Raw genomic sequence first — 26,319 nt, forward strand, 5'->3', positions numbered from 1 at the left:
GATAGTTAGTTAGTCAATGATCCACTTGAAAAATTGAGGGTGCCTATACCAATGACTTTGGCAATCCTGATTTAGAAGTTTTAATTCCAAAATTATGGATGCTTCTACTAGGAGACAATATTTCCGATTATTTAAAAGCAGTGGAAGCCAACAGGTTTTTATTGTTTGTCTCTTTACACCAGTAAATCAACTACCAAAGAAAGTTAGCATTTACCAAGTAGGTCTTGTGACATACAATGGAATGGATATTCAAGAAAGTAGAGGTGTTCTCAGACACAAAACACAAGTCCAATAACAAACATTAACTTCAAGAATACTGAGGAAGAGACAGTCTAGCTGAAAGCTAAGGAGAGATTGATTACATGCTGGGGGCTAAGTTCTATCACAACGTTCTTGAAGGAATTATAGGAATCAAGGTGGCATTAACTTCTCTTTCTTGTCCTATTAAGTCTTTATGCATTAATTCATAGAAATTATGATAATATGCTTAATACTAATTGCATTAATTGTCCTTCCTATGATCATTATATAAGGTCTATTGGTGGTACATAATCTAATGGGCGATTCTATTAAGTTGGATTATAGCAGAATTAGAGGAGAAATAATCATCACCAAGAGATGAACTGTAGTCAATAATAAAACTCTTGGGACAGGCTGAACATATTTTGCAGATTTCAGAGGAATGTTGTTGACATAAATATTAAAATATCAGAATGCAATCCAAGTATATATAAATATCGAACATCCAAAGGATGAGATGGAAGTGACCCTGGAAAATATCATAGGTTGTCTTACTTGTCTACTCCAGTCCCCTTGTTCAGGCCTTTTTTATAGAAAGACAGGGGCTGGAAAGATGAAGAATGTGTATTCTGGCTGTCTCTTGGTATCTCTGGCTCATCTCACATGGTACCACATGTCAATCAGATTCTTTATGGTAAGTGTGTGTGTGTGTGTGTGTGTGTGTGTGTGTGTGTGTGTGTGTATATATGTGTGTGTACAATTTGGAGAAGATGGGAACACTGCCATGCACAGCTGAGAGGATCCTTCTTAGGGGAAGGCAAGAGGCCCTGGAGCTGTTTACTGACTTGTTGGCACTACAAAGCATCTTTAGCTTCCTAGGTGTTGAGTCATTGAGTGGTAAGCAGATGCCTGCAACCTGGGCTGAAGCTGTCCAATGGAGGAACAAAGAAGTTCCCCAGCTGTATGTCTTCTGGCTTTGTGGTAACCATGTTGGTTCTGCTGGCTCTTCCTGGTATGCCACACTCTGCCTACTGCCATTATTAGTTCCTTTCTGCTTTAAGTTTCTTATAGTGATTCTATTGCTGTCAGCAAATAGTATCTCATTTACTAGTGTTCTGTAAATTCACTTGCATCTCTACTTACTGATTTGGCAAAATTCTGTTCTATACATTTTAATCTATGATGTATTTATTTTGTACTTATAAATGGACTTCCATGTTTGCTTGATCTCCTTTCTAGCAAAAGAGTATATACTTTTCTTTTGGCAATCTTTATTTTCCAGTTTATAATGTAATGCTATTATAGTAAATGAGGTCTCAGAGAGTGCACTGTGTCTACCATAATATGTAACACTGGCCTCTGTTGTCTCCTTATTATAGTAATTATTTTAATGGAGGGAATACATTCAAAATTAAATATTTATTCATTTTTCTATTTTCTCCACTATTTAACATTTCAAATACTGCACTGATATTCTTTCTGTGGTACTGGATATATTGAAATTATAAAAAAAATTAAAATATTCTGTCATAAAGCTCTTGCACATTACTAATGACATGGTACTATTTGTTAAGTGTTTTTTTTCTTACTGATTTGTGATACTTTATTTTTATAAGCTATAATTTTAAATTGATATGTATGTTCTAATCCCTTAATTGTATATGTACTTCTGTGCATCATGAGCTGCTTTTCAATATTATTAATAGGCACTCTGACTTTTTTCACTTTCCTTTCTGCATGCACATGTGTGTGGTATGTACATATGTGTGTTTGTATGTACGTGGGCACAGTGTGTGTGTGTGTGTGTGTGTGTGTGTGTGTGTGTGTGTGCAGTGGAGGCCAATGTTTGATTTCGGGCGTCTTCCTTGATAGTGTTTCATCTTATTTATTCAGGTTCTCTCACTTGAACCCAGAGCTCAGCCATTTAGTTAGTCCAGCTATCCAGCTTGCTCCTTGTCCCCTGTCTCCACCTGCGGAGTTCTGAGATTGCAGGCAGCCATCCCCACCACCCCTCTTCTCCTTCTTCAATCATCTACACGAGTCCTGGGGATCTCATGCTTACACAGGAAGTGCCTGATGACCTGAGCCATCTGGTGTTGCCTCTGGACTTTGGAAAGATTTCCCACCTCTACCTTCATTACATTGTTATAGTTCTTAATTTTCTTCTATCTGCTATTAAGAGGAAAAGTGCATGAGTAAAAAATTCACCTAGAAAGTGGTTCAGAGAAGCATTCTCATTTCATCTCTGACTTGGCACTAAGTTGGCTATATAACAAAATCGAGGTGAGAAGGCATGGGCTTCAGCAAGCCCAAACAGACTCAGACAAGTACTTTGTGACAAAAGTTTTGGTTCAAAGATACCGAGTGAGGCAGAAATATTTTATTTTATTTTTGTGATACTAGAAATGTAATCAATGCTTCCACTTGTTAGGCAAATGCTTAACCAGTGAGCAACATTACAAATTTGCTACTTTTTATTTAAATAGTATAGCCAAACTAGACATTTCTGTCAGTTTTCTCACACATGTAGGGATTAAAGGTAATTTGAGTCTAACAGCGTTTGTTAAGTTGCTTGTTTTCTCAGTCACTTAAATGCTGAACAGTAGCTCTTTTTCATACTTTTAACCCCTTAATTTCTTTTCTTTCTCATTTTCACTTTACCTAGACATCCACAATCTCTCTTCATGGTTTGATTCACTATATCCCAGAGGATCTTTAGAAGGACACTGGCTTGCTTTAATTGTTTTTCATAAAATAATATACTCCCTCTAACATTTCTCCTTTTTTCTCTTATAAGAAAAGGGCAAAAGCAAACATAATTTGTAAAGCTACAGAGGCTTTGAAGTTGCTGAATTTATTTTGACATAATTTTAACTAATTATAATTATTATTGGTATTATTATGAGTTTATTTTTTGTTCTTGAGACAGACTCATTCTGTAGCTCAGATTGGTCTGAAATTCACTATGTAGCTAAAGATTGCCTCAAATTCATAGTGATCTCCTCCTGCCCTGGCCTCTTAATTACTTGGATTACTAGTATGAAACACTACCCCCAAGTAACTGCTATTGTTTTTAAATGTAATTGTCATTCTATTTACAAGGCAAAACAGAAAACATGCTTGAAAAATAGCATAGGCAATATTTAAAAAATTATCACAGTGATAACAAATCAGTTCTTTACACAATCACTGCAGATTTTTTATACAAAGCTTGTAAGCACAATACTCTATGAGCCACCATTTCTTTTAGCTAAAAGAAACTTCTTATTTAGTCCATAGTGCTTTGCTCATATGAAATGATACAATTGTCATAGAAATACGTGCCCCCAATATTCACTGGAAGCTGACAGGAAAACAAATGCAAGTGCCACCCATATCCACACGTTAAACACCAATCACATCTCATTTCCTTTTAGCTTCTCTAGTACATCAAACCCACTTTTGTTTTTAACTATTACAGCCATCTTCCAAACTGGTTTACAATTTCATATTCCTTCTTTCCAGTATGTATTTGCCTATACTTGTATACATATCTACCTGCCATTAATTAATCCATTCATCATTTAACTTTTATTATAGTAAATCAGTCCTTATGCTTATTGAACCACACAGATCACATTACATGAATGCAAACAAAGACCTGGAGTAGTTAACAAATTTGAGACATTTTAATTATTGGCAAATGACACTAATATTTCACACTGGCATTCTAATTGCACAGATTATCCATAATCACAAATGCCCTTATTGTTACATGAGAGTTACCTCTCGTTACATGTTAATGTCTATGTAATTAGGAAGTGAACAGAGATAAAGGGAAATGAACAGTAATGTTTTTGATTAAATGCTTAACTTACTCTTCTTTAAGTAACAGGTCATTTATAGGATCTCGAGTTAATTGAAAATTGCCATTATCAAGGGTATCACTTCAGTTAGTAATTGAATGGGGAAGAACATGTATTATAGTATTTGAAGACCAATAGGTCTTCTTCCTAGATGTGGGCACCAGTGGGAATTAATAGAGCACAAACTATAAACTAATGCTTTGTACTTCCTTTCACAGGATACAATTTGACAGGATTCAATCTTGTTACCCAGTAAAAACTGTAAAACCTTTTATTTTTAATAATAAACCAATCTTAATCCAAAGCATGGAATAAACTTGAGTTTCCTAAACATGTAAAAACTGCAAAGATTATGGGCAGGAGAGATGGCTCCATGGACAAGGTGCTTACCTTCAAAGCCTAAGGACCCATGTTGGATTCCCCAGCACCCATGTAAAGCCAGACATACAAGGTGGTACATACTTCTAAAGTTCATTTTAAGTGGGCTAGAGACCCTGGTGCATCCACTCACTTTCTCTCTCTCTCTCTTTCCCTCTCTTACTCTCTTTCTTTCAAATAAATAGAATATATTTCATAAAACATGAAAGATTTATAAGAAAAATATGTATTATTTTAAACACTTTGATTTTGATCACAATCTTATTTTGTCTATGTGTGTATATATGTAGAGCACATGTGTGTGGTGTGCATTATGTGTAGTATGGGCACATGTATATATACAGGCCAGTGAACATTGGGTGCTCTTTTATCCTTCATGTGTGTATTTCCTTGAAATATAATCTCTCTCTCTTAACCTGGGGCTGCTATTTGTCAGCAAGCCCTAGTGAGTTTCATATCTCTGTAGCCCCTGGAATGAGGATGCAGCTAAATGTGGCCCTGTCCAATTTCATTCTTTCTCTTTAAAAAAAGAATATTTATTTGAGAGACAGAGAGGGAGAGAGAGAGAGAGAAAGAAAGAATGGTCATGCCAGGGCTTCTAGACACTGCAAATGAACTCTAGATGCATGTGCCATGATGTGCATCTGGCTAACGTGGGACCTGAAGAATGGAAATTTTGTTCTTAGGCTTCGCAGGCAAGTGCCTTAACAGCTAAGCCATCTCTCTCCAGCCCTATTCCCAAGGTTTTATTTATTTATTTATTATATATTTTTGAGGTAGGGTCTCTCTCTGGCTCAGGCTGACCTGGAATTAACTATGTGGTCTCTGGATGGTCTTGAACTTTTGAGATCCTCCTACCTCTGCCTCCAGAGTGCTGAGTGCTAGGATACAAGACATGTGCCACCACGCCCGGCTTCCTAGTTTCTTTTGTATTTGTTTGTTCATTTGTTTGTTTTTTATGTAGGTTCAGTGAAGACAAACTAGTCAGACTCCAGCTAAGAGTCCCTCTTGTTTAGGTGGCAAGTGTTCTTTACCACTGAGCCAACTTTCCAAGGCATCACACTCTTTCTTATTTTACCCTAATCATTAACAAAATAATATTTCCAGTAAACTTGAATGTATCCCTAGGAGTTTATTATTATTATTCTCTGTTTTCTATTTTGAATCTTTATTTGTGCAATTAATGGCATAAACATTGAAAAGGGTAAGAAAGAGATTTGTCATCTTAATGTCTAACACTGTAAAACTCAAAAGAATATAGTATACAGTTTTGAAATTAAAAGGAAATTGATAATGTGAAAGGATAAAAGGTAACTACCTTATTTTGGCAGTTTTATTCTAATAATAAATACCTAAATAGACTTAGAAATATTTTTTAATTATTATTATATCAGTAAGGAAAATTTCACCCATAAAACATTTGGGAAGAAATACAAGAGATATCTAGAGTCTACATCAAAAACTAAGTTATTCTGAAACACAAATCACAGTTTAAGAGCAAACGTTAAAAAAAACACAATATTTAATTGGATTTCATAGCCACATAAAATATAAATTATCCCAATTAGAAATTATAAGAGTTTCGTAGAGTCATATGGGAAGAATCAATTAGTCACTAGGAAAAAAAAAAGAATATGAGGTAGGTATGGTTGCACATGCCTGTGATTCTAGAAGCTAAGTCAGGAAGATAGAGTTCAAGGGTAGTCTGGGCTACATGGCTAAATCTTCCCTTAATTTTTTTTTTTTTTTGGAGAGTCTGTAAGAAAACACTTATGATAGCCAATATAGTATAATATGATATAATCACTGTAGAAAAATCTCTCTGGTATTATTCAGGGACAAATATCTCATCCTTTTATATAGAGAATCAAATTATAAAAATGTGAGAATTTGATATTCCAAACAAATGAAGAAGATGTGACCCATTTAAAATTCTCCTAGTGCACACATATGACCAAAAGCAAGAGTGTGAGAAATGAAGCTCCAGCTTACACATTCACAGAGCTAAGTCCAGATGCATTAAATACACCGCTTAAAATTAAGACAACAGTGTATGCATCTTTCAAGAAACTTATGTAATTTATGATTGTGAATGCCACCTTACACACAGATGAAAATACAGAAGCTATGACAGCAAAGAATTCTAATATTTTAAAATTCTAAACTTGCATTAATCAATTGATTATGATGAATTTTTCCCAAACAATATGAACTGCTACAAATCTTATTATGAAATTATATGAATTACTATAAATTAACAAAGAGCACAAAGGAAGACAAAGTCATGTATATTTTGTTCACTACTGGCATAGATTATATATATAGTATTCATAGGAAGAAGCACAAAAAGTTATATAAAAATGAAAAACTACACAGATTCACTAGTTGGAGAAATAACAACTCAAGTTTAATGAGACATCGTTGGACATGCATATGACCAATGGCAAGAACTGTTCAAAGAAATAAGAATGCTCAGATGATAACATCCTTTTGGAAATGTATTTGGAGATATCTTTTAAAATTTCAGTGGAGCTGGGTGTGGTGGCATACAACTTTAATTCCAGCACTCAGGAGGCAGGAGGATCTTTGTGAGTTGGAGGCCATTCTGAGACCACATAGTGAATTCCAGGTTAGTAAAAACACCCTATCTCAAAAAAAAAAAAAAAAAAAAGTGGAAAAAAAAAAAGGTCAATCTATGCAGCAATACCCCACCTGGAAATATACGTTCTAAAAATAAAAATAAATCCCAACTCATAATACTACATGAAGTATTCATTGCAGGTTTGCTCATGGAAGACATTAGCCAGAAATAAAGTTAATGCTCATCAATAGGAATAATGGAGCCAGGCATGGTGGTACAAGCCTTTAACCCCAGCACTCAGGAGGTAGGGGTAGGAGGACCACCTTGAGTTAAAGGCCACCCTGAGAATACATAGGGAATTTCAGGTCAGCCTGGGCTACAGTGAGGCCCTACTCTGAAAAACAAACAAACAAAAAAAAAAAAAAAAGAAGAAGAAGGAAGAAGCATAGATTAGAGATACTAGGAATACATTGGGAGGGATTATATACCATTTTATTTAGCAAAAAGGAAGATAAAGAAATGTGTATAAGGTACATAAGGTATAAAATCATTTTAAAACGCTGAAGAAATTATGTTAACTGTGTGGGTATGTGAATAATTAGTTATGTATATCTTGACGTGAATACAATCTGTTTATATAACACATTCAGTGGGAGTATGTGGATATACTTGATTGTCAATAGGATATGCAAAGGAGAAAACTACATACATAGTGTATGAAATATGACTCAATTTGTGCAAAATTATGATTTTTGACATGATGCATAGCCATCAATTGTTAGTACTGGCTAATTCAAGTTAGTTGGATACTAAGTGCCATTTGTTTTTCTTTGTATTTCCATACTGTTTTCTGAGCTTAAACTCAACATGTAACATTTATATAATTACAAATAAAGAATAATAAAACTAGATATTCTAATTATAATTACATTAAATAATTTATGCCTAATCATGAGGACACAAAGAAAAAGAATTATCACCAGGAAATATGAAAGAATATGCTTATACTTACTGGTACTAAATTTAAAGGATTTTCAGTTATACTGGATAAAATGAAAGATTTTCCAAGTGTTCAGATTTAAATTTCAGTATAGTAATATACTGAATTATATATATAAAATGATGATGTTTGTAACAAATGCTCTTAAGTATGTAAAGTAACTGCTTTCTTTTATACATAGGTTGAATAAGTGTGGTTTCAAAAATAAATTTTTAGATAATTATGTATTTCATGTAAGCTTTAAAATTAGAATAGCAATGTGAATTTATTTCATTTTTGTACACTTAAGAGATTGTATAGTAAGAAAATAAGCCCAAAGAAACACAAATACCAAGTTGTTCCAATGTCATATTTCCATTTTTCTCTGAGGCATAGATATTTAAGCTGTTTTCTTACTAGGATTTATGACAATTTTATAATTTTTGTATTGTCCTTACCTCACTCACAGTCACTGGTAAACATGTTCACCATCTCTGCTCTTAAGCACAGAGCAAAACTCTATTCAGGTTTGACAATGCCTGAGTCAACTTTCAGACATGGAGGGGAAGTTGATAATGACAAACTCTGGTGATTCGAATGGATGTTCTCCAATATATTTAGGAGTTTATTAAATCTTGTAATTTAGATTTCCAGCCACCTGGCTAGAGGAGATGTCACTGTGGGAGGATCCTAGTGTCCAGTACTAAGGTGTGGGGACAGATGATTTTCAAGCAAAAACAATATGCATAGTGCTGGAGTTCTACCCTTATGAAGTCCCTTGAGTGTGCTTATTTATGGTGCTGGTGGTAGTTGCTTTTTTTCTTCTTCTTTCTCTATGCTTGGATATGTGAAAGTGAGCAAGCTTCTTCTGTCATTATAGAACTTATCCTCTATCTGTAAGCTTCAGTAAATCCCTTCTTCCATAACTGTGCCTACTTTTAAAGTGTATCCCAGCAACTTAAGCTGACTATGACAGAATGGGTACCAGAGTGTGGGGAATTGCTGTGATGAATATGACCATGTGGATTTTGATATTTTGGAACTTTTGTTTTGGAGGAATGGGCATGGACTTAGTATTTGCAATAGAACACACGTTCTAGAGCAGTAAGCCAAGTTTTATGGGATAATCTGATGAGAGTTTGAAAATGCTAGGTGCAGAGAGAATTGTATTTGGAGGTTGTGCTTATGAGCTTTCTCATGGGAAGAAAAGACCACAAAAAAACTTTGTTTGAACTGGGCTACTGGCATAAGAGCTAGGTGCATTCTGTTGCCCATTCCCAGAGAGTTTGATCAAGGTTAAATTTGTAATGAACTGATGTGCGTGGATAAAGATATAGGATTGAGAGTTAAAATTATAGAAATTTATAGAGATTTAAAATTATAGAAATTAAAACAAGGTCAGCATGGTGATGCACGCCTTTACTCCCAGCACTTGGGAGGCAGAAGTAGGAGGATCACCATGAGTTAAAGGCCACGCTAAGATGACATAGTGAATTCCAGGTCAGCCTGGACTAGAGTGAGACCCTACCTTGGGGGAAAAAAAAAGAAGAAGAAGAAAGAAAGAAAAGGAAAAGTTAAAACAAGTTTAACACTTACTGGCACAGAGACTGGTTTTAGGTTAGTGAAGCTGCTATTGTCAAGCATGTTAGCAATCTTAAGGAAGATGGCACAACTGCTTTACATTAAAACAATGGAGAGAGGAATGCACTCTTTTGAAAAGAGATCTGAAAGGAAGGAACCTGCCCTTCAACATTACAATTTATTTTGTCCCTGAATTAAGAATATGGCTATTCTCTGAACACTTGTTTCTGATTTTGGAAGCATGAAAAATGCATGGAATGAGTCACAAAGTATACATAGTTGTAGGACCCATTGCTGAGATGAAGCATATAGGCAGGGTGTGATGACCCTGATGAAGAGGCTGGTGAAGACATTGGGAGATGGACCATGGTTTGCATGGAGACATGAAGATGTTTTGGATATGCCAGGACTGTGCAAGGCCTATCATGGAGTGCTGTTAGCTTGGGATGGAAGCTTTCCCTGGCTATTCATCCCAGATAGAGGAGCTGAATTGGAAAATCCAGAGAGACTGTCAGTCATAGGTTATATCATACTTAACTGCAGATGTTTGATGAACATGTTTACTCTGTGTCCTTATATGTTGAAAGTATATAACTTGTTTGATTTTACATGACTCATAACTAAGAGATAATCTTAAATCTTAGATGAATGTTGGGATTTTAGAACTATCTTAAGTTTGTAGAAACTATGGGGAACTTTGAAGTTGGACTGAATACAATTTACACTGTAGATGATAATGAATATATTGGGGGGCAGGGTTGGAATGCAACAGTTCGAGTTGATGTCCCTCAAGAGTTTCAAGTGTTTATTAAGTTCATATTCAAGAGTTTATTAAAGCTTGTTATTTGTATCTCCAGCCACCTAGCTGGTGGAGGTGTCACTGTGGGTAGATCCCAAGGTCCAGTGGGGGGAGATCATTTTACAGCAAAAAATAAAAATAAAAAAAGATATGTATAGTGCTGGAGACCCTGGAGTGTGTTTGCTTATGGTTCTGGTGGTAGTTGCTTCCCCGCCCCCCACTCTGCTTGGACCTGTGAAAGTAAGCCAGCTTCTTCTGTCATTATGGAACTTCCCTTCAGTCTGTAAGCTTCAGTAAGTCCCTTTTTCCGTAACTGTGCCTGCATTGGAAGTTCATACCAGCAAGCTGACTACAACACAGTCCATGCATGTGACAGATGTCTGGCCAGTAATATGAGGACTGTACTCAATAAAACTTTCTGATAGCATTTAGTCATTTTATTCCTATTTTATAAGTTTTTTCCCCACAATTATTCAAAATTTCAATTCTAATAGTAGTTATTTAGCCCCTCTTATTTAAAAAAAACAGTTTTTCAAAAGTCTAATATATTTTTTTCTATTCACTTTAAGAATTATTTCTGGATAAGAGTCACTGGAACTTTTGCTTTAAATCAGTGTTGTACCTGTGACACAATATTGTTCCTATCTCAAAATTCTTTAAGTGTAGAAAGCTAGAGAACATGAATCCAAGAGATAACCTCAAGAGGCTGACAGACTACCTGACAAAATACTTCATAAGACACACACACACACACACACACACACACACACACACACACACACAGAGAATGTGCTGTGCTAATTATCAAAGCCCTATGAAACCAGTGCGGCTGAGACAATTCATTATTTCCAAGATGATACACCTAGACCTTTTTCATACAATCTTTTTCTTTTCAAGCCTGTCTCAGTCACTGTCTGTAACAAGCAATAAAAGTTTATACTGAATGATTCATTTATGTCTATAGCAAAAGTATAGGAGAACTGTCCCCATTCTCATTTCGCCTTTAGCTTCTCTAGTTCCTCTGCCCCTCTGGAGCCAGATGGCCAGTATCCTAGGGAAAGAAGATATGAACTGAAAATTTGAAAAAATAGCTTTCCAGTATGCTCTCACTAAGAAACCCCAGAGATTGCATTAAGAAGTATTTCCACTTGGACTTACATTCAAACATAGTACTTTGGTTGATCAGATGAAAACTTTTTCCAAAAGCAAATTTGCAAATCAAAAATCAAGGAGACACAGAAGAGCATATGCATCTTTCATGATGATTTCACAGTTTCTTAGTCTGATTTAAAGTTGTCAAAATTAACATTACACAGCATAATCTACTACACATTTTGGTTCAACACTGCAAACCCAACGTCACGGCAAACTCAATTTTCCACTAGTTTCTATCAGTTTCAACCATTTCATTGATCTCTTTCAGCTCATATCTGCCTTTTCTCTGCAAATATATTTTATATAATTTACATGTTTCTTATGGTGACACAGCTAGAAAAATTTCTTCATATTTTCTAATTCAATCATTTTAATTGTTTGTATTTGTAGGTTTGTTTTATCTCACAATCTTTTATCTTTGTTAGTACATAGAAAACTCCACACTATTTGGAACTAAGTCATAGAGTTCTGTATTTTTGGAGGTTCCTGCATGTGTAAACCATTAGACCTTTAGATCATGAACATGATTTTTTTTTTTTTTTTTTTTTTTTGGTTGTTCAAGGTAGGATTCACTCTAGCTCAGGCTGACCTGGAATTCACTATGTTGTCTCAGGGTGGCCTTGAACTCATGACGATTCTCCTACCTCTGCCTCCCAAGTGCTGGTATTAAAGGCATGTGCCACCACGCTTGTCAAACAACAAACAAGATCTTTTTATATTAAAAACTTTATTTTGAATGCAGTACAAGTAAAATGAACTAAATTCAATTAGGATTATAAACTCCAAAACCATAAGTGATCAAATGGAAATTTGCAATGTAGCACTTCTTTCTACAAAGAAATTTCTTTGACTGAAGATCCAAATAGTGATGTTGGCAACCAAAATTTGTACTGGATTTCTTGAACATCACATAAAAATTATCTGTAAATGTCCTTGTCATGACAGCAGGACTTTTGCAAAGACAATGCTTCTATTTCATGATTCATATTGAAGAGATAAAGATAACAAATTTTAAATGATATTTTTAAAAATTAAAGCATTTTTCTTGAATAGTATGGATAGAACTGGAGTTTCTGTGACATTAGCACAAAGGACTACAAAATATACATCTGTTTTCTTAGTACTAGTTTTAGTCTAGCATATTGAAGACACATTGATCTGTCTACATTACATAAGATATTTATTTTAATTTGCAAAATCACACATACAAAACACATATGTTGATTAATTACCCCCACAGGTATTACTGTACTTCTCTGAAGAGTTCTAATAACCCTCAGTAGATAACAGGTTGTTTCATCTTTTTGTTCTTCTTATCTTTGATCTTTACCATCTAGCTATTATGATTAAGTAATTATTTAAAAATTTAATTTGGGGCCGGAGAGATGGCTTAGCAGTTAAGCGCTTGCCTGTGAAGCCTAAGGACCCCGGTTCGAGGCTCGGTTCCCCAGGTCCCAAGTTAGCCAGATGCACAAGGGGGCGCATGCATCTGGAGTTCGTTTGCAGAGGTTGGAAGCCCTGGCACACCCATTCTCTCTCTCTCCCTCTATCTGTCTTTCTCTCTGTGTCTGTCACTCTCAAATAAATTTAAAAAAAAATTAATTTGGATGTTTGTGTGCATGCATGCACATGTGCAAGTGTGTGTGTGTGTGTGTGTGTGTGTGTAATGTGGAAATGCTGTTTCACTTTTGATTAAGGAAATAAGTAATAGAGCTCTGACGTAAAATCCAGGCCTTATGATTCTGTTGCATAAAATTATTCCCCTCGTATCTATTATGACTTAGTTTATAAACTTTTAGCAGATGTGGCACTATTCCTTTCTTACACTGAGCAATAACTACCTAAAAAAGGGTCACAAGGAACTTACCTGCCCTAATTTATCTTTTTGCCTGTCTAAATATCTAAAATCATTTACTCAATATTACGTTTATAACTATTTTTTTTAATCTGTGTATTATTCTCATGCCTGGATTATACAAAAATCTCATTAGATTAAATAACAAATGCCCATCCTTAGAACAAAATAAAGGCTCAGTGCATATTTGAGTAGAGAGTTTCCAATTTGACAAAATGGTTATTGCATAGAAAGGGCTTAGATATATCATCCTTGCTAGTGGGGAGAACAAAGGTAGAGAGTGGAAGCACTAAATATGTCCCCACAAAGAGGGACTCAAAGAACACGTAATTCTTGTTTTCATGCCTTTCTTTCATGCCTTCATGATCTACTGACCTGCCTAAAATATTGCTCTTTTTGGGGTTTATAAATTAGGAGAGAAAGGTTCACCAGGGTCAGTACCATTAAAACATCATTTTTGAAGGAAAGATTAAGCACATAATAGATGCTGGTTAAATATTTATTGAATAAATAATACAAATGCACATGATGAATGATCTTTGGAGAGAGAACATATGAGATTCCTCAGCCCAGCAAACAATTCATTTCCATTCTTACTTAAAGTGAGACCAGAATAAGGAAAAACTGTGATACAAGTAAAGTTTAAAAGGGTTCTTAAATGCTTGAGGTAGTGAGGGGGAGTTAGTAGCCAGTCAGGAGGCAGGGCTCAAAGACAGTACACCATGTCTGCGTGCTTCAGCAGAACCAGAGTTCGGTGATTGATCTAGCCATCCAATCTGCTCTCTTCTTTCCTACTCCAGATCCTAGCTCAGGCCAATCAGCTCTCTCTCACCTGAGTCGGAGACTAAATCCCACCTCAATAAGATTATATATAGATCCTCACCAGGTGGGCAAGCCCTCTTTTCTTGGCTGTTCATCTCTCCTAAAATCCCAAGTTCTTGTCCTGTTAAACCACCCCTCATCTCAGCCCAGGGAGACCCAGACACCTACTCACACATGGGTACTGTACCCACCCATGCCTCCCACATGGCAGGAGCTCTCTGTACTTTCTTCCCTTTTCTCTCTATATACCTCACCATGTTTCCTCCAGTTCCATGCTTACTTCCCACATGGTCTCTCAGACCATATGGGTGTATCCATTTCCCTTCCTGTCATTCCATACTTCCCTAAGTAAATGTAATATATTAATAATTATCCTTCTCAGTCTTGTTTTATATCAGTTCTTTGGTAAAAACAGTCATAAACTCAGGGTTTTGAGTTTAAAAACTCTTCCTAAACTCCAAAAACACAATGACAGCAGATTCTGGAAGTGACTATCTCTGTAAAATTTTGGCTTCATGGTCTGCCTCTCCTTGTTCATCATCTCATTCCATCCTCACTGATTTGCATAATTTATATTCTTTGGTTAAAAGTGGTTTTTTTAAATTTTTTTATCATTTAAATTTTGAGAGATAAACAGAGATAGATATAGAGAGAAAGGCAGAGCGAGAGAGAATCGATGGACATGCCAGGGTCTTTCAGCTGCTGTGAATGAACTCCAGATGTGTGCATCTCCTTGTGGCAAATATGTTGTGTTGCATGCTTGTGACACTTTGTGTCTGGCTTATGTGGGACCTGGAGATTCGAACATGTTTTGCAGACAAGCGCCATAACCACTAAGCCATCTATCCAGCCCAGAATTGTGTGGGTTTTTTTTTAACCTTATTCATTATTTAAAAGAAAATAACAAATGTCACTTGATCTACCTCATCTGTGGTTCCTAATCTGGAGCAGCTTGTGTTGCAGACACACTTGATAGACAGCTAAAGGGACAGATATTGAGAGTGTATGTATTCAGGGGGAGGGCAATTGGATCAGGGATTTACACAAAATGAAATCCTAAATGAATTTGGTTTACATGGGTCCTGGGGAATTCGACCTGGGTCCTTTGGCTTTGCAGGAGGGGCCTTAAAAACTGCTAAGCATTTCTCCATCCCCTGAGTGTATTTGTTATCTATATACATTCTTATTCCTCTACAACGGGTATTTATGTTACTATAATTGTGGTCTTGAGGTAAGATAGAAAAGATAGAGTATGTTAGGGACATAAGAAGGGAAAAGAAACCCTTACCCAAAGTCTGGTTAAAGTCACTTCCCAGAAGAGAAGAGAGGATCCCAGCATATTAACAATTTTTTTTTTTTTTTTTTTTTTTTTTTTTGTTTTTCGAGGTAGAGTCTCACTCTGGTCCAGGCTGACCTGGAATTAACTCTGTAGTCTCAGGGTGGCCTTGAACTCATGGAGATCCTACCTCTGCCTCCCAAGTGCTGGGATTAAAGGCATACACCACCACGCCTGGCATAACAATTTCTTAAGAACTTCCTACTTTTCCAAGATGTAAACCTGCAGTATTTCAGGAATCTCAATAGAGAAAAGCCAGCCCTTGTGCAAACCTAGTTTACTCCTGGTTTTAGCTCATCCTATTGCAGCGTTTCCAGAGACTCCCTTTAATCTCAATTATCAAACAGGGAAACAGAAATAGAAGAGGGGAGTATCTTCTAGAAGCTCAGAAAAATGCAACTGCAAAGGCTTCTGAAACCTGTCAACATGGAGGTACTTGAATGTAATTCTCCTCTGAGAGACCCAGCCCCATGCTGGTGTGTGACCTATTTTCCCCTGAGCTACTTTCTTGTAGAGGAGTCCACAAGCATGTTTGTTCTGAGTGCCCCTTCTTTCTTCTAACACTCATGTTTAAGGCTCGGTTAAAACTTCCTGTAATAAAATCTTCAACTCTGTTTAGTGCCAGCTCTCCCTAAAATTCTTCCCTGGATCCAAAGCCACAAATCCTGGATTTGCCTGAGTTGAAGTCCTTAAAAGTCTGGGAGACCTCCTCAGGCTGCTGAGGGTGGAACAGTGGCTCACTTCCTTCTCTTGTCCACAGTCTGGCCTTTAACTCTTGCTAATCTTTTAAAAGATTTTTGTAAAGCTAAAGAGAAAAGAATGTACTCTGAACATTGAGAAATCATGGTCCCTTTTCTTCATCACAACCTTGCTTTCTTTTGAACCCAGAACACAACACTGCCTCAACCTTCCAGGATTTCCGCAGTAGCAAGATGTCTTGTGCTTAGCTCAGTGCAGGTACTTTGTTCTGTAATTCAGCTGCAAACCCAGTAAGTGCTACACAAATAAATTTTCCATGATCATACCCTTTTAAAATTTAGTATCCACAACCTTATGTTTTTACTAAATAGAAATGACTTCTTTCACATAATAAAATAATAAAAATATAACAATAAGGATAGCATGGTGAAAGTATGAGTAGAAACCTAAAAAAAAATTCAATAGATAAGAAACAATTTAAGAAGCATATGAGGTAAAATATAAAATTTCTAATGCAGCCAGTTGTGGTGCTGCACACCTTTAATCCTAGCATTTGGGAGGCAGACGTAGGAGGATCACCATGAGTTCGAGGCCAGTCTGAGACTACATAGTGAATTCTAGGTCAGCCCCAGCTAGAGTGAGACCCTACCTCAAAAAACATAAACAAAACAAAACAAACAAACAAAAAAACTTGAAAAAAAAATGTCCAATGAACACATTATTAAACTCTAAAAGAGCCAGTATGCTCCTAATTAAATTATACAAGTGTAATTTGTGTGTGTGTGTGTGTGTGTGTGTGTGTGTGTGTGTGTGCGTTTATTTAGTTCATTTCCTTGTGGGAATTATTTTTTCTTTGGAAAATATTTTCTCCCATTTAAAAACCTTATTGATTTATTTAAGTCAGAGGAAAATCCATTACTACTCACATGGAGGTAGCCAAATTCCAGCAAGTAAGTGAAAACAATGGGTGAGATCACACTTGTTGGGGAGGAAATGCAAGGTCACTGCCCCAGTCAATGTCCAGCCTATTCTAGGGTGTGCCAGTTCCCATAGGAAACTTGCTCTCACACCAACATTCATATGCAAGAGAATCAAACAGAACAATCACATGGGAGAAAGGTTAGCCAAAGCTTAAAATGTTACCTAAGAGTTTCCTTTGGTTCAATTGTCCCGTGATAGATTGTTCACTTAATACAAAAATATTCTGTACTGTATTGTATACTTGACATTTGTGAAAGAGTAATTGTTACGTATTTATGTCACAAAATAATAATGACTGTGTAATAATAAATAGCACTGAAAGAACTCTTGTGATATAATGTACATATTCATGGATTTGAGAATTTCAGATGCATTGTTATCACAAAACTCAGCCAGTTGGATATAACAATATCTTTTGTTGTTGTTGTTGTTTTGTTTCTGTTATTGTTGTTTTAGGTCGGTCTCACTGTAGCCCAGGCTGACCTGGAATTCACTATGTAGTCTCAGGATGGCCTTGAACTTGTGGCGATCCTCCCACCTCTGCCTCCTGAGAGATGTAATTAAAGGTGTGCACTTCCATGTCTGGCCTATAATCATATCTTGCATAAGGGTGTTAACAAATTCTGAGAGATACATCATTAATTCATTTAGACTATTTTCCAATAATATACTTACACAAATGTAGGTAGTATCAGTTACTCCACACCTAGTATTCCTTATTGAAAGTGCTATACTTTCATATGACTGGCAGCTCAGTAGATGCATTTATACCATCATCACCATGGACATGTGAGTAATGCACTGCTTTTACATTACAGTGCCTACAATATCACCAGGGGGTAAGAGTTTTTCAGCTCCATTATAACCTTAATGTGATCAGAAAAACATTGTTAAGAAGTACTTGACTACATATTGCATATGTATGGATTTTTATATGTCAATCATGCCTCCATAAAGTGATTTAAATGTAATTATAGAAAGTGATAGAAGATTGAGGGAGGTGAAAACAACTTGGTGGTGACAACATAGTCTCACCTTAGAATTGGGAATTGATCTTGCTGGTCACTTTGATATTCAAATTTTCTAGAAGTTTGTAGGTAGTCATTTCATGCTAGCTATGACTGGCTCAACTAGTGTGACAGTGAGCAGAGCCCTAGCCATCGTCCTTCTTATCCCTCCATGGAGCTGAGATCACAGGCAATGCTGTCACTCCCAGCATTTCATTTGGTTATTGGAAATCAAACTGAAGTCATAATACTTGTGAACCAAATTCTTAATTGACTGTGGTGGTTTGAATATAAAATGTCCCCCATAGACTCAAGTTTCAATACTTGATCCTGAAAGGTTGTAGAACTTTTAAGAGGTGGAATCATGAGGGAGGAAATGTGTCACTGTGGGAGGACCTTGAGGTTTTATAATTCTTCTTACTTGCACTCATCATTCTCTCTAATTCCTCCCTGCTGGTATAACCATGTGAGCCCAACTTTTGATACTTCCCATTCTTTCCCCACTATGATAGATCCTACCCTTTGAAACTACAAGCCCAGATGAAACTTTTCTTTCCCTAACTGCTTCTGGCTGGTTATTTTGTCCTAGCAATAAGAAAGTAACTGATCCTAACCCTACAGAAGCCATCCTTAGAACATTTCAACTTCACTTCAGGAAGAGATTATTATTCAGCTGTTCCTAGCATTTATTCTCCCTTTTCTAGCACCTCTAAAGTTTTACTGGGTATTTTGTGCTATTTTCTTCTATAATGAATAAGTAAATAAATTGGTACATAGCAAATTAATTAATAAGGGATCTAACCACACCATAGAAGCAATTCTTTAGTTCTGACTTTGTACTCTAGTATAGCTATTAAATGACAGCCAGAGGCAGCAGAAAACAGATTCTGATCTCACATTTGTTATCTCAAAGAGTATAGTAAAAGGATTATTAGCCAAAGAATGGGTAATGTTGAGAGAGATAACACAGGAATGGTAAGCTACTTAGAACTGGGCTGGTCATTTCAGAAAGCCTGCAGCCTTAACAGAGGCGATCAAAGGAAAAGATATTGCCAGAATGTAAGGCAGACCTAGAGCTGAGGAGAGGATGCTAGACCAAGGCCCAGCCTTTAGTAGAGCAACTACGAAATTCTGGAACCCCAAAAGTTTCTGTCTTTCCATTTTTTGGAATACTACTTCCTCCTAATGGTAGAATTTCACTAGAAAGGACTAGGAAACTTCCTGAATGTTCTGCTCAAGAGGCCAACCTGAGCCACAATAGCAGGGTACTTAAGAGGGATAATATGTCTAACAAAATACACTACTCAGTTAACTCTGCACTGTGAGAGAGGTAAAGGTGTTTCTTTTTTTAGACCATCTACTCTCTGATCCAGAGGTGGTAACATGGACTATTTACTAGTCCTTGTGGTCCACAGGAGGCTGAGGCAGGCTCTCAAGATATGGGTGAGAATAAATCAGCAGTTTGGAAATTCAAGAAAATTTTTATATCAAAAAGCCTTCTATCTATGCATGATAAGTAATAATTTGATAAATGGATTCTGAATAACATAAAAGGCATCAGTATTACTTTAAATAGCAGGTAATTTTCTCTCTTCTTTTTGGTAAAGGTAGAGTTTGCAATTTCACCAATCCTCAAAGTCTTAGCATGGGAAAGAACTTCAAGTGAGTAAAACCTTCTCAAGCACACTGGGGACTGTTGGGGGATGTTTCCTGATATTCTTTGCTTATAAAGCTAACCTGGGCTGATTTGTGAAACATGCTGAAGATTTTCTTCCAAGAAATACATATAGGAAATTTTTCCACAATCATATATATCCCCTATGTTCGGGGCTCATTAGAATCACAAAATTTGGAAGGCTTTTAGAAACTGTTTAGCACTCTCCTCTCTTTCATCATTGGAACCTTTACCCCACCCCACATACATTTTTATAGAAGAGTATATTAAGTATCAGAAAGTTTAGTACCTTATTTACACTGTGGTGAATGTCTATGAGTAAACCAGTCTCTATTCTTATCTGGTAATTATTGTTCTAATAATCCATCAATTAAATTTCTGTCATTGACTCAGCCAGTTTTCAAATTGTTTTCAGCCCCTGACCTTTTATTCACATTTTATATCTTTCTTCTAGAAAGCATTCAGAAAGCAGAATATTGAAGTGGTAACAACTGGCATTCTAAGGTAAAGTAAGAATCAGACATAATGATATTTTATTGAGCTATGGTCTGGCTAACTTTTTTTTGAAGAAGAGTGAAAAATTTTAAAAGAGAAATAGAGAGCCAGTTAAGAAGTGTTATTCATCACTACCTGACAAGATATGTCTGAACTTCTATAGAGAGGTAAAAAACTGAAATTAATATCAAAAATCAGAGACAAATAATCCAATGTGTCAGTATTTCTAGACTTCATCTGTGTTTTTACCTGAAGTTTTTGCTTTATGTAATTTTCCTGAGGATGGATTGGTTTATTTATTTATTTTTTTTTTTTTTGGGCAAAGTCAACAGAACATTTTTGGAGTCCCATTTCAGCTTCATTCCCTCAGGAATTCCTTCAGCTGAATTTTCCACATTTCTTGGCAGTGTTTCTACTGGTCTTGTAATTACAATCAATTGCATTTGTCAGAAAATGTGACAAAATAAAATGTGCTCAAATGAAGGCATTTCTGACCCATGGGACAACTTCTCTAAATGGTTTTTTGATCACTTTTAGCACACTTCATAATTGTTCCTGAAACTTGTTGTGCCTTTCATATGCAGATGGAAGGGTTTTGCTTCAGTAGGAAGTGAGCTGGGACAGCTGATGCACTCTAGAGAGGGGGTGGCTCATAACAAAGAGCCTTACAAGTAGCTGTGCTTGTTGCAGGCAGGAGACAACTATCTACTGTTCCACTTCTCCATCAGCACCTTCCCTCAGCCCTCAGCTGGATATCAGATCACAGCAGCTCCTGCTCATTACATAATCAACTACACTTCCCTTGATTCTGTGGCAGCAAATGGGCCTTACGGGACCTACCTGACATGCCTTGGTGTTTATCCATGTGCCTTGATTAAGGTAATCCAATAAGAAGATCCTAGGTGGTATAGGCCTTTCATGAGGGTGTACTGATTACCTCAATGGCATCATTTTCATTTTCCCAATTGTTCGCTCTATTTCTTTGACATCCAGATTTGTCAGGTTCATTCTTCCTCATCTTCAGTTTTGCATTACCCCCATTTTTTTATTTTTTTGAGTAGGGAGGAGTGTTCATCTCTTTTATGGATGATTCAGGATTTCAAAGCAGAGGTGTAGGAAAATTGAGTCTGTATTCTGCCCTCATGTATAATTAGAAGTCACACACCTCATTGGTAATGACTGCAAATTTCATATATGGAAGCACCATAATTTGATTAATCTTGAGTGGGTAGATTATAACAAATTATCCTTTAATGACTGTCATGTAGTATGTGTGCACATGTATATATTATATTTATGTTTTATGAGAAATTCCTAAAATTCTAGGATAGGATATTAGAATCACTGCTCAAGGTAATGTGCATTTTATCATCAACATATATTGTAAAATTATTTTTCAAATAATGCTTTCCAATATTTTTCTAGTATGTATGTAATGTAGTATGCATCCGTGTGTGTTGCTATATGTTTGTGGGTACATGTATGCTGTGTCTGGCTTATGTACATGCATGTGTCCATGTGGAGCATGTCCATGTACTTGCTTGAGACTGAGGTATATGGCCATGACCAGCTAATTAACCTGATTTCTGGAGATTCTAACTAAAGTAGCCTCTTACAGGCCCTCATGCTTGGGCAGGAAGCACAGTTAACCACTGAGCCACCTCTTCAACCTAAATTACATCAATTTTTGCCCCCATCAAGAATGTGAGCATGTTCCTCTCTACAGACTTTAATTTTAATACTAAATATTATTATTCATAGAAACATTGAGACAGATGAAGACTTCAGTCCTTAGAAAGTCTGCTAGGAGTTTTGATGCCTAGTTTGTATCTGGGAACTTAATTGGTAACCAATTTCCTACTCTGATAGGGAGTTTTGTTTCATTGATAAGAACAGCTCTTAGTGCCTAATTATATTGCCTAAAGAATATAGTTTATAGAGAAGCCTTGCTTTCCCTCTGGGAGTTTAGAATCTTGCATGTGTTGGGTAGAAAATGTCTATATGATCAATCTTCAATAAGAACATAGAGCACTGAGCTTTTAATGAGCATGTCTGGTAGACAGTATGTTATATGCTTTGTTGAAATTCCTTGTAGAAATAAGGAAATATACTTAAATATGCACTGTCACATGTTTATAACCCATAATGTTCCAGGAAAATGATAGCTGTTTACATGTTCTGATTTACTATGATATGGACGAAACTTTATGCAAATAAGCAAATTCATTACTACTATCTCTATGTAGAATGAATCTTCAAGGGTAATGATATGACAGACAAGTTACTGGTGTTCAGTTGGCAATAATGGCATGGAGATTTTTATCTTATTTTGCCTGTTACACCATAATGATTTCAAACACAACCTAAAGATGTTGTGGTGGTCCATTTCCCTCACCCAAACCATACCATACTAAGGATATATCACTGCCTTGGTCCCTCAGAAAATTCTGTCTCCTCTGGTACATGTTGAGCATTCATGAAAGTTATAAGACTTAATGTTCCTCTAAATTTCTTCCCTCTGTCATGTCCAACTCTACCATATAGCCCATAAGTTCTGTATCAGTGTGGTTTGGAAATGTGTCTGTTGCCTATTTTCATGAAAGAATGGACTCTGACTTGCAATATTTATTCTCACTGATTAAAGTCTGTTTGAAAATAGGAGGATAAAAAGGCCATACCTGTATTGTTTAACTTGGGACTTCCAACAACAATGCTGCTAAATTCTTTCCTGTGGAAAGATTCACTAAAGTTTTCGGTTCTACTTAGATACTTATAATGGGATTCTTTTAATAGTTTTATTTACTCCTATTTTGGATTTTCTGATGACATAATAATTGAACAAAGCATATTTGAATGACTTTGCTTTTGTCACATCTTCACTAGAACTTTAATTTTTAAGTACACATGATAATTCACATTAAGGAGAAATATTAATAATTTAAATATTTAACATAAAGTTTCATTCATATCCTAAAATGCCAGAATATATGTACAGCTATCCCTTTACTAGAATAGTTAAGTATGGTGTTTTTTAATGGGATGCAAATCTCTAACAAAACTTTTTCACATGTGAAGTGTATTTGCTTAATTCAAATGATTATATACAATGAAAGCAACTAACCTAATTGCACTTTTAATTGAGTAGTCAACCTTAAATTAAATGTCTACAGCATGATAACTTAGTGACAGCAGGAGACAACTCAAGTTGCTTTGGAGGCTCATTCAATTACTTAGTGGGAGCCAAGTTACTAAGATAACTAATGCTACAGCAAAATAGATCAGGAAATCAGCAGAATAGAAATAGAAAGCACAAAATAGAGACTGGGTTGAAAATGCATGTGTTACAGACTCAGAGGTATGAACACACATACACACACACACACACACACACACACACACACACACACACTCTTAAGGAGTTGCAAGGAACTTGGTGAATGAAGATAAAGAAAACAGACATGCTCAACATCATTGCACCAGAGTACAGTAAAAACAAATTATGGGAAGCTGATATAAAGAACCAATTGTATGAGTACAAAGATGGGAATGGTGATAAATATCTTAAAAAACAGTAATGGGGATGTAGCTCAGCGTTAGACAGCTTTGCTAGAATGCACAATAACCTAGGTTCAATAACTAGTGCCATAATAAAATAAACCTCCAGAATAATGCTATATGAAAGTTACTGTGTTACACTGACCAGTTGGTTTTATTTATTTACCCATTCCAAAAAGGTTTTAAGCCATATTTTAAAATATAAAACAACAAAATCAATAGAGAAGAAAGGATGAAGGAAACAGACAGAATGAGAAAAGAGATGAAACTAGTGAGTTATGCTGGGCAACAGCATGCATGCCACACAGTACTATTTAAGTTACTAACTTCCAAAGTAAACAGGAAAATAGGATCTGTTATGAGATTTCCAGAGGCCATAAGAAATAGACTCCAGCTGCTCACAAAGGCATATGGGTTGAGATGTCAGGGAAATTTATCTTATGTTTTAATCAAGAGAGCAGACTGTGTGATAAAGTAGATGGCACTCCCAATGCTGTTTCTACAATAAATATAAAATTCTGAATAATTATACTATAATTTCTTCAGTTCATTCCAAATCATAACTTCATAAATATTTCAGAAAGGGCAATTATGTAAATGATCCAGAAAGTGCCACCCCCAGATGATCTGGTTAATCCAAGAGAAGAATTTAGAATGTTTTGAGAACATCACATCTTTTAGATCACTCTCAGTGAATACTATTTTCCCAACAAACAAATCATATGTATCATAGCCACTCATAATATAGTCATTATAAACCAGAAAGTAATTTACCAAGTAGTTTCCATCTAGGAGTGCTGCCAATTAATTACATCTTCAAAGCTAGACCACTCCTGGTTAAATATCCTCTACCTGCCTTACTTTCTGCTGGTTCTTGTTTTTTCTCTGGAGAGAGTTATACCATTTTACAAAATATGCAAGGAAATTATTCTTAGGTATCGTTCCCTAGGTTGCTGTTAAAAGCAGATTTTGTTTATAGGGTAATTCAGCAAAAGCTATAAACTTGGAGAGATTACAAGTGTTTCTTATTCTATTAACTCAGTACAATAAGTGTGTGAATTCAAAATCCCAACACTCCAGGCTCTCTCTCTCTCTCTCTCTCAACACACACACACACACATCATATATATATATATATTTTTTTTTTTCATTTATTATAGAGGCAAACAATACTGTTGACCTATGGAAGCAGTATTTTATCAATGAGAATACTCAAGATGTCCAAGACTTTAAAAGGAAACTTTAACCCAAGTGGCACCAGGCCTATGAGCTTCGGTAAAATAGAAATTTCAAGAGCTTTAAGAGATTGGGTACCTGGCACATATATAGATGATGAAATAGTGCAATATACCCATGGCCTCTATAGGTAGGTGTAGTTAAATGATAGGTGTAGTTAATGTTAACAGACATTACCTCAGGTCAGCAGCTTTCCCAGTCTTGTTAGTGCACAGCACATTCCTGGTCTGATATCCAATCTGGATGTCCCAATATTTGTTCTCCTGTCTATTCTGCCTGTTTCTATTTCTCTTTTTCTTGATGAGCTCACGGGCTTCAGGATCCTTCACCCCTTTGCCTCGGTCCTTTTCCCTCTCTTTGTTCTTGCCTCGCCTCCTGGCCTGCCTGGCCTGCCTGGCATGCGGCATTGAGCATGCGCTCCAGGGCCCCACCTGCAGGCTGTACATGCTTTCCTGCGCCTCGCACGGGCTGGACTGGCACACCTGGAACTCGGTCAGGTTGGGGCATCCCGAGCCTCCGAACTGCGGGGGCGCCACCACGTGCCGCGTGCGGTGCTGGAGTCCGCTACCGCAGGTCTTGGAGCACTCGGACCAGGAGGAGAACTCGGACACAATGCAGTCTTGTTGGCATGGAATGAGGCAGGCCTGCTCCAGCAGGGGCTTGGGCTCGAAATACTCGCAGATGATGTCCTCGGCAGGGATATCTTTGTCCTTCTGCATGCATGTTATCTCTCTCACCTGGATGCCTTCCTCCCCCTTGACACACTCCCGGAGTTTCTCTAGGCTTTTGGACATCACCGGCTGACACTGATCCCAGGGCCCCAGTTTCCAGTCGTACAACTCTTTGTGCCAGTCACACACTTTGAAGCAGTTTTGCTGGTTACTGGGTCTCCCTGTCTGTTTACAGTTGGTATGCAATGTCGTCCAGCCTTCCACATGAGCACACCATACAGCCCGGGTTTGGATGCCCCCTGGACCGCAGTCATCTCCCATGCATCGTCCCCAGGGACCTACAAAATAACACAAGAGTTACCATTGCCATTGGAAGAAAGGGGCACATTATTCACGTCTCAGAAAGGCATGTCAAGACCTAGTTCATTA

At 36.7% G+C, this 26,319-nt stretch overlaps 1 protein-coding gene across 4 annotated transcripts in view; it reads right to left on the bottom strand.

Moving 5' to 3' along the window:
* The window catches only part of Thsd7a (thrombospondin type 1 domain containing 7A), a 399,007-nt gene that overhangs the window by 205,084 nt on the left and 167,604 nt on the right, over positions 1 to 26,319 (bottom strand). For all 4 annotated transcript variants that reach the window (XM_004671591.3, XR_006639374.1, XR_006639373.1 and 1 more), the window contains exon 2: positions 25,397 to 26,228. In XM_004671591.3, coding sequence (XP_004671648.2) covers positions 25,397 to 26,228 — 832 coding nt within the window. The remainder of the gene's footprint in view (positions 1 to 25,396; positions 26,229 to 26,319) is intronic.

Source organism: Jaculus jaculus, chromosome 10 (assembly GCF_020740685.1).
Source record: "Jaculus jaculus isolate mJacJac1 chromosome 10, mJacJac1.mat.Y.cur, whole genome shotgun sequence".
Classification (NCBI taxonomy): domain Eukaryota; kingdom Metazoa; phylum Chordata; class Mammalia; order Rodentia; family Dipodidae; genus Jaculus; species Jaculus jaculus.